Source organism: Hypanus sabinus, chromosome 1, assembly GCF_030144855.1.
Source record: "Hypanus sabinus isolate sHypSab1 chromosome 1, sHypSab1.hap1, whole genome shotgun sequence".
NCBI classification, from domain to species: domain Eukaryota; kingdom Metazoa; phylum Chordata; class Chondrichthyes; order Myliobatiformes; family Dasyatidae; genus Hypanus; species Hypanus sabinus.
Genome location: NC_082706.1, coordinates 190,549,985 through 190,563,859, shown reverse-complemented (window position 1 = coordinate 190,563,859; position 13,875 = coordinate 190,549,985). Strand labels below are relative to the sequence as shown.

At 41.8% G+C, this 13,875-nt stretch overlaps 1 protein-coding gene across 9 annotated transcripts in view; it reads left to right on the top strand.

The window, feature by feature from the left end:
- The first annotated feature begins 3,390 nt into the window (after positions 1-3,390).
- The window catches only part of LOC132401655 (lethal(3)malignant brain tumor-like protein 4), a 380,142-nt gene continuing 369,657 nt past the window's right edge, over positions 3,391-13,875 (top strand). For 6 of the 9 annotated variants that reach the window (XM_059983770.1, XM_059983710.1, XM_059983719.1 and 3 more), the window contains exons 1-2: positions 4,382-4,470; positions 6,143-6,288. In XM_059983770.1, the coding sequence (XP_059839753.1) occupies positions 4,424-4,470; positions 6,143-6,288 (193 nt within the window). In that variant the 5' untranslated portion in view covers positions 4,382-4,423. Of the gene's footprint in view, positions 3,448-4,207; positions 4,333-4,381; positions 4,471-6,142; positions 6,289-13,875 lie in introns of those variants that run through there. The other 3 variants (XM_059983695.1, XM_059983702.1, XM_059983724.1) reach the window with 3 other exon arrangements.

The following is a 13,875-nucleotide window of genomic DNA, read 5'->3' as shown; positions in this document are numbered from 1 at the left end:
AGTTGGGAGCATTAGTTCCTCTAACTTAAGTTATTTATTAGTTGGCAAGTTAGATGATTGCCTCAAAATTACTGGCAAAGTTTCTAAAACATTCCCCGAATTCTTGCAGTTACTTTCAGTTTTTATTTTACATTTTGTTTTGTGTAATTACATACTTTAGTATTTAAAATCTTAGTTTAGATGAAAACTAAATTTTGTTCCCTGAATTTGAAAACATTTTTGTGGTTAATTACAGCCCAGTGAAATTACCCATTACATATAAATGAGAGCTCAATAATACCTAAGTCCCAGCACGTGCAGTTCTTCTGTTATCTTTTCATTAGTTTTTTGGCATGCTTTTCTAGGTAATTAGATGTTGAAAGTTTTTGACAGCTAAGGTATCAAAGATTAAGAAAAGCCATAAGATACATTATTTTCATAATCCATTCTAGCTTCTTAATTCACACCTCATTAACCTGTTCACTGTAAAATCCTATTAATGTCACCTTTAATGATTGAGGCTGTTTTGTAGTACACTTTATTCCAGAGATTAAACAAAATTATTTTCACGTTTTAAGTAAATTTCTAGTTATATTTATGCTTTAGCCTTGCTTCATTAACAGCTTCTAAATTTAAAAAATACTTAAAAAATTAAAGTTCACGAAGTAATTGTACCCACAATGGTTGTTCAGCAGCATTACACTTGAGTTGATAAATTTGTGTTTTACCACATAATTTTCACCTTTTATTTCCCAATCTAAACTGCTTGATTTGAGAAAATGGAAAGTGGAAATCATGTTTCACCATGGTGATGTATGAATGGATAGATTGATTAGTGAGTTAAGATATGCTAATCTTATGGACTTCATAATTGTCAATATGAATCAAGTACTAAAAGAATCTAAAACAATTTACCTATCTGCACCAAAGTAGGGTCTCAACTTGAAACATCACACTTTCTTTCCCCTCACAGATACTGATCAAGCTAGACTTCTTCCAACAGTTCACTTATTGCTCCACAGTCTAGGATCAGCAGTCTCGTGACTCCACCCATCAGGCTAGAGATAATTCTTCATACATGAAGTGGTAAAACTAACTCAAATCAGATAGTCATCATTTCATTGGTATTCCTGAGAATTAGTTGTTGGCCATGTTTCAAAAGTTAATAAAGTGGGTTCCTTTGGAAATATTTAATTGGCTCTGCAGACATTGTCCAACTGCTGAAAGTGCTGTACAAAGTTAAATTTTTTTGCTTCTTTCATTATGTACCTGCAGAACTGCTGGGCATATTGTTCAAAGGTCTAGAGAGCACAGGACCAGTATGGATAATTTTAATCATTATAATTGTCAAATATTGTTTTTTTTTTGTAGTATGTCACACCAAAATACCACAGCAAATTCCTAAAACATGTAAATGTATTTGATGTGTAAAGTTGATCCCCGTCTTTGTACATTAAACCTAATTCAAAAAGCAATATGGTGAACCTTTGCTATACATCTTCTTTCATAAGAAAATTCTTCCCTAGGCTGGAAGGCCAGAGTTATACACAATATTCCTGATGTAGTCTGTCTAGAGCCCTTCATAGGTGAATCTTAGCACCTCTTGTAGCCAAATTCTCTTGTGGTTAAAGCCAGATAACGCTGGCCTTCCTAAATACTTCCTTTCATTTGAACAGTGTTTAAATCACAACAACTCAGCCATTTTAACATCTTTCAAATTTCCATTATTTAAGAAGTGTTGATATTTAAAAATAGATTTTATCCACATTATATGTCCAGGGCCATGTCCATGACCATTCACTTAACCTGTCTGCAACTCCCTGAAGCAACTCCGCATCCTCATAGTTCATGATGCTGAGTTTTCAGAAGTTTCATGGTAGAATATCAGATTTCCTTCACTCTGTCAAAACAGTAGATCCAGTGAATCTTATGCCACACCTCCTCCCTTATTCAAAGCCTCAAACAGTCCCTCCAGGTGAGGCAACACTTCAGCTGTGAGTCTGTTGGGGTCACCTACTGCATCCGATACTCCTGGTGTGGCCTCCTGTATATCGGTGAGACCTGATGTAGATTGGGAGACTGCTTCACCAAGCACCTGTATTCCGTCTGCCAAAAAAAAAATCGGGATCTCCTGGTGGCCACTGATTTCTATTCAACTTCCCATTCCCATTACATCATGTCAGTCTATGGCCTCCTCTACTACCATGATGAGGCCACTCTCAGTTTGGGGGAGCAACACCTTATATTCCGTCTGGGTAGCCTGATGGCATGAACACCGATCTTTCAAGCCTCCAGTAATTGCCTTCCCCTCCCTTTCACCATTCCCCATCCCCTGTTCCCTTTGTCTCCTCATTTCCTTGACTGCCCATCACCTTCATCTGGTGCTATCCCCCTTCCCTTTCTTCCATGGCCTTCTGTCCTCTCCCATCATATTCCCCCTTCTCCAGCCCTTTATCTCTTCCACCAATGGACTTCCCAGCTCTTTACTTCACCCCTCTCCTGGTTTCACCTGTCAACTTGTACTTCTCACTCTGACCGCTGATCTCTTTTTTCCCGTCTTCATGAACGGTCTCAGCCCGAATCGTCGACTGTTTACTCTTTTCCATAGATGCTGCCTGGCCTCCCGAGTTCCTCCAACATGTTGCTCTGGATTTTCAGCATTTGCAGATTTTCTCCTGTTGGCAATTAATTTTATGATCTTTGCTGATCCTTCAGCCCTGTTCTCCACATCTTCATCTACTTCCAATCTATGACTGGAGAGACAGAATCCCCGGAACTTATCCTTTTGTTCAAAGATGTGGCAATTTGCCTGAAACTGGGGAAAGTAGATAAGAAACAAAAGTCATGAATGTTCACCTGGCACTAAGCTAAATAAAGGGGAAGAAAGCATTTTCTACACTGTGTTCAACTCTTTTCCTCAATACCAATTAATTCATTACAACTGTAGCCTAGTTCTCTCACTTTTTTCTAGACACACGTGAATACCAAGATCTTTGCTTTAAAAAAATCAGTTCCTTTGCTTATTATCAGACTTCAATATTTTTTCTTTCCTTTCAAGATCCAAACAAATTCTAGCACCATTTCTCTTTCTCTCTGCGCCAGACGATTCTTTAGTCCTTTTCTTTCCCAGGTGAATCCCCATATTTTCGCTCTCTTTTCTCACCCTTAAGCCTCAGGTGAATCTTCATATCTTTCGGCAGGGTCAGGGTCGGGTTCAAGTTCAGTTACTTTTCTTCTGCCCCCCCACAAGTAAATGACCTCATCCCCACACCTCGTCCCCTTCCCTTTGGGACAAGCTCGGGTGAATGCTCGCCTCCGTACCCGTTCCCGCTCTCCTTAAGTGTCAGGTGGAATTGTTACTTTGCTTGCTCGAGTAATTTGTGCCCTCCGCGCCTGCGCCTTCAGTTTGCCCGCCTCCCTCTCCCTCTCCCAGCTGAAAAAAAGGGCCTAGTATTACAGCTTACACTGGTAAGGAAATTCAGCGTGAAATTTGTTTCTCTCATTTTTGAAATGAAAGAGGAAAAAAAAAGCAGGAATATGCTTCCGGCGCGATCTGGCGTTTAACTTAAAGAATGCAACAGACTTTGTTTCACACTTTTTTGACAGTTTTCCGCTTCCAGATGCACTGACTGACAGATATTCTTTAGTTTTAATGACGTTCAATGCGGAATTACTGTCGACTGGTTTTCAATTGAAACTACTTAAACAATTTATCCTTGGGGGCGGGGGGAAGAACAGAAGGGAAATTTTTCAGAATTTTGGGTTGGAAACTAAAAACCCGTCAGAGGGAAAGGTGCTCACAGGCTGCTCTCGAGTAGCGTTTTTAATCTGATTGTTCATATTTTTATATCTAAGCTCTTTGTAAAACAAACATTCCTCCATAACACTTCACATTGCATTTTCAATGCACTTGCATATAAACGCGAAAAAGTCGCACGTTTTTCAGAATAATTGCGCGATTGTAACCAGAGATATTTGGAAACGTTACTTTCGAAGCATTTACTAGTCAAAGTTCCAATATTTTGGTGTCCTGCTGCAGATTTTAATCAACACAGCTTTTAATAATATAGAATCGAGCACTGAACATCGTTGTGCTGTAAATATTCTTCGCTCCGCCATTTTGATAAATATTCCTGTTCTGCAAATGTTTTCTTTTGAAATCTTTAACTGCTTGTTAAAGGCATTCATGTCATTATAAAAAGTCAATGAAGACAGATTATAAAGTGTTTTATTCTCCCCCCCGTCGGGAGCGAAAGGACACAATGTGACTGCTAGCTGTTCTAGCTGCGCTGTGGGAGCCAATGCAAGGGAATCTGCTACTGCGCGTTAACTGGACTTTGTACTTGTTTGGAGGTATTTAATTTAATTTAATTACGTTGCCTCTCGGCATTTACTGCTGGATTTATTAAACACACCGGATCGCTCTATTTTCTTTAAATGGGTGATGGTTCCCCTCCACTCGGTGCAGATTTTCTTTCGAGATGAGCGAATGTAAGCATCTGAGACGATGCCTCGTTCAATAACAATTTATACGTTTCCATGAAAGATGTTGCTAATTTAAGAACACCGAGTGTCGGGATTAAGATCTTTATTGGAAATGTTCATTTACGCTTTTCTTTTCCCGCAGTTTACTGAATACGGAAGTAACATGTTGTAGTCAAACGGAAGCACTTTTATATTTGTAGATTAAAGTTGCATTTATTTAGTTTTGTCTCGATGTAGGGGAGGGTTTTAAAAATCAGAAGGTTCCGTTGAAGAGACGTATATCTGATGGTTATGCCATTATTTTCAATAAATCTGAAGGAAACAATCGCGAAATTCAAATCGGGGCTCCTTTGAAAAAACAAAAGAACAATTATCTGAGTCGGTGTTTGGCAGATTTTTAAAAATATATATGTGTATCAATCGGGATCTAAAAGGACCTTGTAAAATGCAGCGCTGCGCTTAGAACGTTTCATTCACCTAACCTAGTATGAAGTTACACTGCACTGTGAAATTATTAAACTCACCTAAGTGTTTTTAAACCTGTCAACTGCATTATTGGGCATCTGACAGAGCTAGTCACTGCTAATTGGGCAAATTCCTGACATAACATGAAACAACGCAACATCATGAGGAATATTGAACTTGATTGTAAAAATTATCATTGGGATGTTGATGTTTCTAGGAAAAGGAAATAATCTGTTGAAATTTAATCATAAAAGATTTATGAAATGTCAATGAACACTTTGCCAAACAGCTATTTGAGAAGGTAACAGTGACGTGCATACACTGCAAGTTACTTTTGTTGAAGTGAAGTACTTGATAATTTCTGCACATTAGTTTATGAAACATGATTATTGCTTGTCCTTTCTTCCAAGAATGATGCTTTTACAGTTTAATCAGACTTTTTCAGACATGAGGCTAAAGTGGCATTTTAACAAGATGGTCTCTGCTTTAGAGCTGTATCATTACCCATTCACCAGATGTCTGTTACTGCACATTTCCATAATGTCTTAACTTCTTAACATCTTAACTTCTGAAACATTGTAGTTGTCTTACTTATTTGTGTTGTGAAGCCCACGTGACTGCCATAATGCATGTGCAACACAGTACAATGCAGAGGGAAAACAGATGCACGACTCCTACTCCAATATTTCATAGGTGCAGGAGCCTTCAGCACGCATGCTAGTGAAAACAAACCTTCAGATTCTCAGGACTCACACCACCAGGTTCAGGAACAGTTATTACCCCTCAACCATCTTGCTCTTCAACCACTGGGGATTACTTCACTTGCCCCATCACCAAATTGTTCCCACAACCTATACACTCACTTTCAAAGAGTCTTCATCTCATGTTCTCAATATTTATTGCCCGTTTATTACTATTTTCTCTCTTCTGTTTGTTGTCTTTTGCACATTGGTTGTTTGTTCACCCCGTTGTGAGTGGTCTTTCACTTATTCTATTATGGTTCTTGGATTTGCTGAGTATGCTGGTAAGAAAATGAACCTCAGGAGTTGTATATGACTTATGTGTGCTTTGATAATGAGTTTACTTTGAACTTTGATCAAGGATTACATTGAGGATTCCGAACAAAAGAAAAACACTTTGAGGGCTTGAGAGCATATCTAACTATGTCTATGCTGATCTGAAAGTAATTATGCGATTTGGTTCTTTGAAACAGTGGGTCATTCCTGAAGAGAAATAGAATGAATGCCGTGGAAAGGCTGGAAGAAAGCAAAGCTACAGATGGAAGCCTGCAGATGGGATCGAGTGCAATTTCCTCGGAAATTATGACAGAAGTTGGTCAGCAACCCCTCAATCTGACAGGTGGGTGGAGTTTATCTTTGTTCAGTGCAAAGAAAGATTGTAAGTGTTAATAATGTCCTTTTATTTATAACCCATGGGTCAATAGGTTTTGAAAGGTTGTGCCTTTACCAGTAGAAGCTTCCTTCAATGATTTATTGAAAGTTGATGATAAATTAAATACAATTATCTTCATGTGGGTGTTCACAGGATAAAATATTTATTGTAAGTGAATCTGTTGTAAAATATGTAATCTGTAACCTGTCCACTTTGTAATGAATGGCATCAAAAGCACGTATTCCCAATAAGACAGAACAACTGCTTAAAGTGTTATGGGATGTGCAAAGAGAGAGAGTGAGAAAATTTTATTTGTAGGGTTGAATGTTTGCTTCTCCATTGGACTTTTGAATTTAATAATGTTATGGAAGCTCTTTTGTACGTATGGATGTCCATAAGTCAGGACTGCTAAATGAAGTAATTACCTTTATAAATTTGTTTTATCTATGAAATGAGCATTTTGTTGCTTAGGTGAGACCAACTAAAAATATCATTCTGAATATACAGTATCTTACTAAAAACAGGTTGAGCATGATAAATTTGTTTATTTGAAAAAAATGCAGAAGATCTTTGAATGAAATCAAATTGCTCCTTTGTTTTAAGGAAATATGTATATGAAGATTGAATTCTTATCCTTCTGGCCATTTCTCCCACCTCCCTCTCCCCATTTTCTACTTTCCTATTCCACATTCCGACTTTGCTCTTGCCCGTTTCTTCTCACCTGCCTATCTGCTCTTTCCAGTGCCTCTCTTCCTTCCCTTTCTCCCATGGTCCACTCTTCCTTTTCCATTTATCACCTCCCAGCTTCTCAATTCATCTCCCCTCTCCAACTCACCTACCTTCCCCCTCCCCCCCACCATTTTATTCTGGCTTCTTCCCCTTCCCCCTTCCTTTCCAGTCCAGTTCAGGCCTCAGCCTGAAATGTTGTCTCTTTATTCCTTTCCATAGATGTTGCCTGACCTTATTTTCACTATGGATGTCCAGTCCTTGTACACCTCCATCCTCCCACCAGGAAAGCCTCAAAGCTCTCTTTCTCGACACCAGACCCAAACAGTTCCCCTCCACCACCACTCTACTCCATCTACTGGAACTTGTCCTCACTTTTAATAATTTCTCCTTTGGCTCCTCCCACTTCGTTCAAATAAAAGGTGTAGGCATGGGTACTCGCATGGGTCCCAGCTATGCCTGCCTTTTTGTTGGCTATGCGAAACAGTTTATGTTCCAAGCCTACACTGGTATCCGTCCCCACTTTTCCTATGCTACAATGATGACTGCACTGGTGCTGCTTCCGGCACCCACATGGAGGTTGTTGACTTCAGCAACTTCATCTCCAACTTTACCTGGTCCATTTCCAACGCCTCCCTCCCTTTCATGATCTCACTGTCTCTATCTCTGGAGACAGCTTATCTACTGATGTCTGTTAAACCTACGGACTCTTACAGCAACTTGGACCTTCTCTCCTTGTTACTTGTAAAAACACCATCCCCTTCTGTCAGTTCTTTTGCCTCCTCCGCATCTGCTCTCAGAATGAGGCTTTTTATTTCAGAACAAAAGGGGATATCCTCCTTTTTCAGAGAAAGGGGCTTCCCTTCCTCCACCATTAATGCTGTCCTCGATCACATCTTTTCCATTTCACGCATGTCTGCTCTTACCCCATCCTCCTGCCACCTTACCAGGGATAGGGTTCCTCTTGTCCTCACCTACCACCCCACTAACCTCTGGGTCCAGCACATAATTCTTTGAAACTTCTGCCACCTCCAATGGGATTCCACCACTAAGCACATCTTTCCCTCCCCCCAACTTTCTGCTTTCTGCAGGGATCGCTCCCTACATGACTCCCTTGTTCATTCGTCCCTCCCCACTGATCCCCCTCCTGGCACCTATCCTTGCAAATGGAACAAGTGCTACACCTGCCCCTACACCTTCTCCCTCACTACCATTCAGGGCCCCAAACAGTCCTTCCAAGTGAGGTGACCCTTCACCTGTGAGTCCGCTGGGGTCATATACGGTGTCTGGTGCTCCCAGTTTGGCCTCCTGTATATCGGTGAGACTTGATGTACGTTTGTAGATTGAGAGGCTGCTTCGCCCACCAGAAGATCAGGATCTCCAAGTGGTGACCCATTTTAATTCCACTTTCCATTCCCATTCTGATATGTCAGTCCTTAGCCTCCTCTACCGTCGTGGTGAAGCCGCGCTTGGGTTGAAGGAACAACACCTCGTATTCAGTCCAGGTAGCCTCTAACCCGATGGCATGAATATCGATTTCTCAGACTTCCAGTAATGCACCCCCACCCCTTTGCCATTCCCCATCCCCTTTTCCCTCTCTCACCTTATCTCCTTACCTGCCCATCGCCTCCCTCTGGAGCTCTTCCCCCTTCTCTTTCTTTCATGGCCTTCTGTTCTCTCCTATCAGCCTCTCCCTTCTCAGGTCTGGTATCTCTTTCACCAATTAACTTCCCAGCTCTTTACTTCAACCCTCCCCTTCCCAGTTTCACCTACCACCTTGTGTTTCTCTCTCCCCACCCCCCACCTTTTAAATCTGCACCTCAGCTCTTTTCCTCCAGTCCTGCTGAAAGGTCTCGGCCTGAAACGTCAACTGTACTTCTTTCCCATAGCTGCTGCCTGACCTGCTGAGTTCTTCCAGCATTTTGGGCATGTTACTCTGGATTACCAACATTTGCAGAATCTGTTATGTTTTGTTGTAGCCTGTACCTTTACTTTTTATTTCAATACCTTTGTCATATAGATGGAAAAATGATTAAAATATATACCCTATTCAACATGTTCCTAGAGTGTGGTGTTTAAAATCTCATTGTAGTATTATAGAAACATAGAAAATAGGTGTAGGAGTAGGCCATTCGGCCCTTTGAGCCTGCACCATCATTCAGTATGATCATGGCTGATCATCTAACTCAAAACCCTGTACCTGCTTTCTCTCCATATCCCCTGATCCCTTTAGCCACAAGGGCCATATCTAACTTCCTCTTAAATTTAGCCAATGAACCAGCCTCAACTGTTTCCTGTGGCAGAGAATTCCACAGATTCACCACTCTCTGTGTGAAGAAGTTTTTCCTCATCTCAGTCCTAAAAGGCTTCCCCTTTATCCTTAAACTGTGACCCCTCATTCTGGACTTCCCCAACATCGGAAGCAATCTTCCTGCATCTAGCCTGTCCAATCCCTTTAGAATTTTATACGTTTCAATAAGATCTCCCCTCAATCTTCTAAATTCCAGTGTGAATAAGCCTAGTCGATCCAGTCTTTCTTCATATGAAAGTCCTGCCATCCCAGGAATCAATTATGGGAAGCAGTCAACTGTTGTCCGTTAAATTATTACATACAATGTTCACTATTTTTGTGACTTATGTGCTGCCCTTGGTCACAGTACAAATAAATAGATTTTTATCTCCCAGCGCTGGAGAACTCTGAAATATTTAATGCTGTTTTTGAATCTATTTTGTTATTTCAAAGGTGGTGGATGCTGCAAACATTTAGAAATATATTGCAGATGCAATTCAGTCTTGCCTCCTGTAGTAGGTCTTTGCTTTTTTCCCCTTTAAGCACCAGCAGATATTGCTGTCAGATATCAGCCTTGTCATTAATGGTTTTTCAAAACAGGTCTATCACCAGTGCATGCTTCGTTCAGGTTAATGAATGAGTTAAATATTGTGGTGAAAATTGTTTTCAGATCTTATCTCTGGAGTAAGACACTGAAGCAGTTTTTTTTCCACAGGTTTCATCGTAGACATCGCAATTAATACATTACAATTAGCACATTTTTTCCTTTCAAAGTTCAAAGAATGTTTATTACCAAAGTATATAACCATGAGATTTGTCTTCCCATGGACAGCCATGAAACCGGTATAAAGAAAAACATCAACTCCCCAATGCAGAAACAAACAAATCACGCAAACAACTAGAAAAAGAGAGTGAAAAACACAGAATATAACAGGTTTCAACAGGTGCATTTCATGTCAGAGACATGTACACACTATACATCCTGAAATTCTTTTTCTTCGCAAACATCCACGAAAACAATGTCCCAAAGAAGGAATGACAGTTAAATGTTAGAACCCCAAAGCCCCCTCAACTCCCCCTCCCACGCACAATCAACAGCAAAGAAATGATGCCCCTCCCCCACCAACAAAAAAGCTTCGCCCCCCCCCCCCCCACCCCGAGCACTCAAGCATGCAGCATAGCATCAATAAAGACACAGACTTGCAGTACCCCAAAGACTACTGGTTCACCCAGTACTTCAATATGCCACAGGTTCTCTCTCTCCCTAATAAGGGAAAAAGAGGTGTTCCCATTACAAATTGAGAGGGGAGACGTAACAAAGCAACTCGCTAATTTATGGTGTTAAAAGTCTGTTGTGACGCTTTTTCAGAGCTCGGGTCTCTGGGCACACAGCCAGCAGCCAGTTCACTGCTTTTGATTTTCCGTGTACTCCCATGACACATCGGGTGACAGCACCGGCCTTGAACCCACCTGCCTCCGGAGCCATGAAGACCCGGCACCCTGAAGGCTCGCTCGTCTTCCAGGCCACGTCCTCGGCACATCGAAAAGTGACCGATCACGAGGACGTGAGACTGGGTCCCATTTGCGCAAAGAACCGAAGTCAGCGTGCAACTCCAGGTCGGGGTCTTTCAAAAGAACCCTGAAAAGGAAAAACAGAGATATTAATGATGGAAATAAAGCTGTTTCTGAAGATGCAAGCAAAGGAGTCGTCATTAGGCGTCATCATCCTGAACTCCGCCCCTCTGACCAAAACACCAAATCGCAAAGACATTCAAGGAGTCCAGGCATATTTAGTTCAGTTCAATCCAGCGCTGCATCTCCCGCTCTCTGTAGGCCACAGCACTAATCTGCCTTGATCACAGTCATATAAAATAGCAACAAAGAAAGGAGTGAACAGAAACCCATCATAACATGAGCTCCAGCGACCAATGCACAAACTGCATTGATTAAACCTTGCCAGAGATCTGTGGACTCTGGCACCATCCTCTGATAGTATCGAGCGAGGGGAGTGGGGGAGGAGAGGAGAGGGAGAGAGAAAAAAATATGTAGGCACTTTCCTCCGGGAGCAGCGAGTGAGACTGCTCACACACATGTAAACACGCCCATCCTCTGCTCTGGTCCTCACTGATTTCAGTCTTCCTCCATGTTTTAATTGGCGAGATCAGCAAGAAATGGGGTTGCTCAAGGCCTCCAGGCCACGTGCTTTGTTCAAAACCTCGCTGAACTCCCTCGGAGACAGCAGAGCACCAGATCACTCAATCAGCCCCAAAACACACTGCCATAATGTAGATCAACAGTAGCAGAACGACATTTGGAAGAAAAAGCTGACGTAAACAAAGTGAAAGTAGTTGTTTTGTGAACGATGTTGCTCTTGGTTGCATTGTTCGCTGGCGCCATCTTTTTCCAGAAACTTGTGTTTCAAAAATAATTATTTCAGTTTAACACTGATTTGTTATCAAATGTACAATATTGATAAGCGCCAAATGAACCACTTGCAAATCAAGTGAAATTTTATAATACTTTCCATGAATTTGTTTCTGTGGGGGGGGGGGGAAGTAGATGTTCGGTTGCTAATCAAGCAGAAGATTTCTCCGGAAGAATTGGTTCTCTTCTCATTCTACTTATACACATTTGAACAATAAGGACGTGATGATGCTGTTAAAATTAAGACATGAAACCACCCCTAAGCAGGAGAGAATCTGTAGACGCTGGAGATCCAAGCAACACACACAAAATGTTGGAGCAACTCTGTAGGCCAGGCAGCATCTCAGAATCAGAATTAGGTTTATTATCACCGGCATGTGTCGTGAAATTTGTTAACATTACAGCAGCAGTTACACAATATAGAAGAAAAAAATAATAAATCATTGCAGTAGATGTATATTGAATAGATTAAAAATTGTGCAAAAACATATATATTAAATAACTTCCTGGTGGTAGCAGTGAGAAAAGGGCATGCCCTGGGTGCTGGAGGTCCTTAATAATGGACACTGCCTTTCTGAGACACCGCTCCTTGAAGATGTCCTGGGTACTTTGTAGGCTAGTACCCAAGATGGAGCCGACGAAATTTACAACCCTCGGAAGCTTCTTTCAGTCCTGTGCAGTAGCCCCCTCCCCCCGTACCAGACAGAGATGCAGCCTGTCAGAATGCTCTCTCCACAGTACATCTGTAGAAGGTTTTGAGTGTATTTGTTGACATACCAAATCTCTTCAAACTCCTAATTAAGTATAGTCTATGAAAAAGACTACAGTCAGTGTTTCAGGCCAAGACCCTTCGGCAGGACTGGAGAAAGAAAACATGGGGAGTCAGAGTTAGAAGATGGAGGAGAGGATGGAGAAACAGACAGTGATAGGTGACACTGGGAGGGAGGGGTGAAGTAAAGAGCTGGGAAGTTGGTTGGTGAAAGAGATACAGGACTGGAGACGGGGAAATCTAATAGGAGAGGACAGAAGGCCACGGAGAAAAGAAAAGGAGGAGGAGCTCCAGAGGGAGGTGGTGGACAGGCAAGGAGATAAGGTGAGAGAAAGAAAAGGGGATTGGGAACGTTGAGGGGGGTCGGGGGGCATTACCGGATGTTCAAGAAATCAATGTTCATGCCATCAGGTTGGAGGCTACTCAGATGGAAGGTGTTGCTCCTCCAACCTGAGTGTGGCCTCATCGTGACAGTAGAGGAGGCCGTAGATTGACGTATAAGAATGGGACGTGGAATTAAAATGGATGGCCACTGGGAGATCCCACTTTCTCTGGTGGCCGGAGCGTAGGTAATTGGCAAAGCAGTCTCCCAATCTACGTTGGGTTGGGAAATAACTCCTGGCTTCTTTTCTAATTTGTATAACATAGTAGGTCTCACAGCTTACTTTGAAATGATTAATTGCTGCACTTTAAGTGCACTTTTTAAAGTGCATCATCTATTTTAGATGCCCTCACATCACTGGGGTCCTGAAATTTGCTACCGATTAAGTTAAAAAGCTCAAAGTAAGTGTTCAGTTCAGGGACTTATCTTTGTATCTGCATGAATATGTCACAGTTGTCACTGATTTCATCAAGACTTGTGTGGATGAGTGTGTGCCTTTGAGAACATTGTGACCATACCCAAACTAGAATCCGTGGATTAACGGTGAGATTTACAGTTGGCTGAGGACTAGATCTGTCATGTTCAAGACTGTTGATCTAGAACGCCACAAAAAATCCATGTATGATCTAAAAAAGGCTATCTTGAAGTGGAAAGACAATTCAAAGTGAAGGACCCCCTGCAGTCCGCGTACTGTCCCAACTGTTCAACAAACAACGCCATTGCCATCACCTTCCACCTGGACAAAAAAGACATGTATGTTCAAATGCTGTTCATAGACTTCAGTTCAGCATTCAACACAATCATCCCTCAGAAGCTGATTGGAAAGCTGAGCCTACTGGGCCTGAACACCTCCCTCTGCAACTGGATCCTAGACCTCCTGACTGGGAGACCTCAGTCAGTCCGGATTGGAGGCAGCATCTCTGTGGTGAACTATGTGCCTGTCGGGACACGCCCCTGCTGACT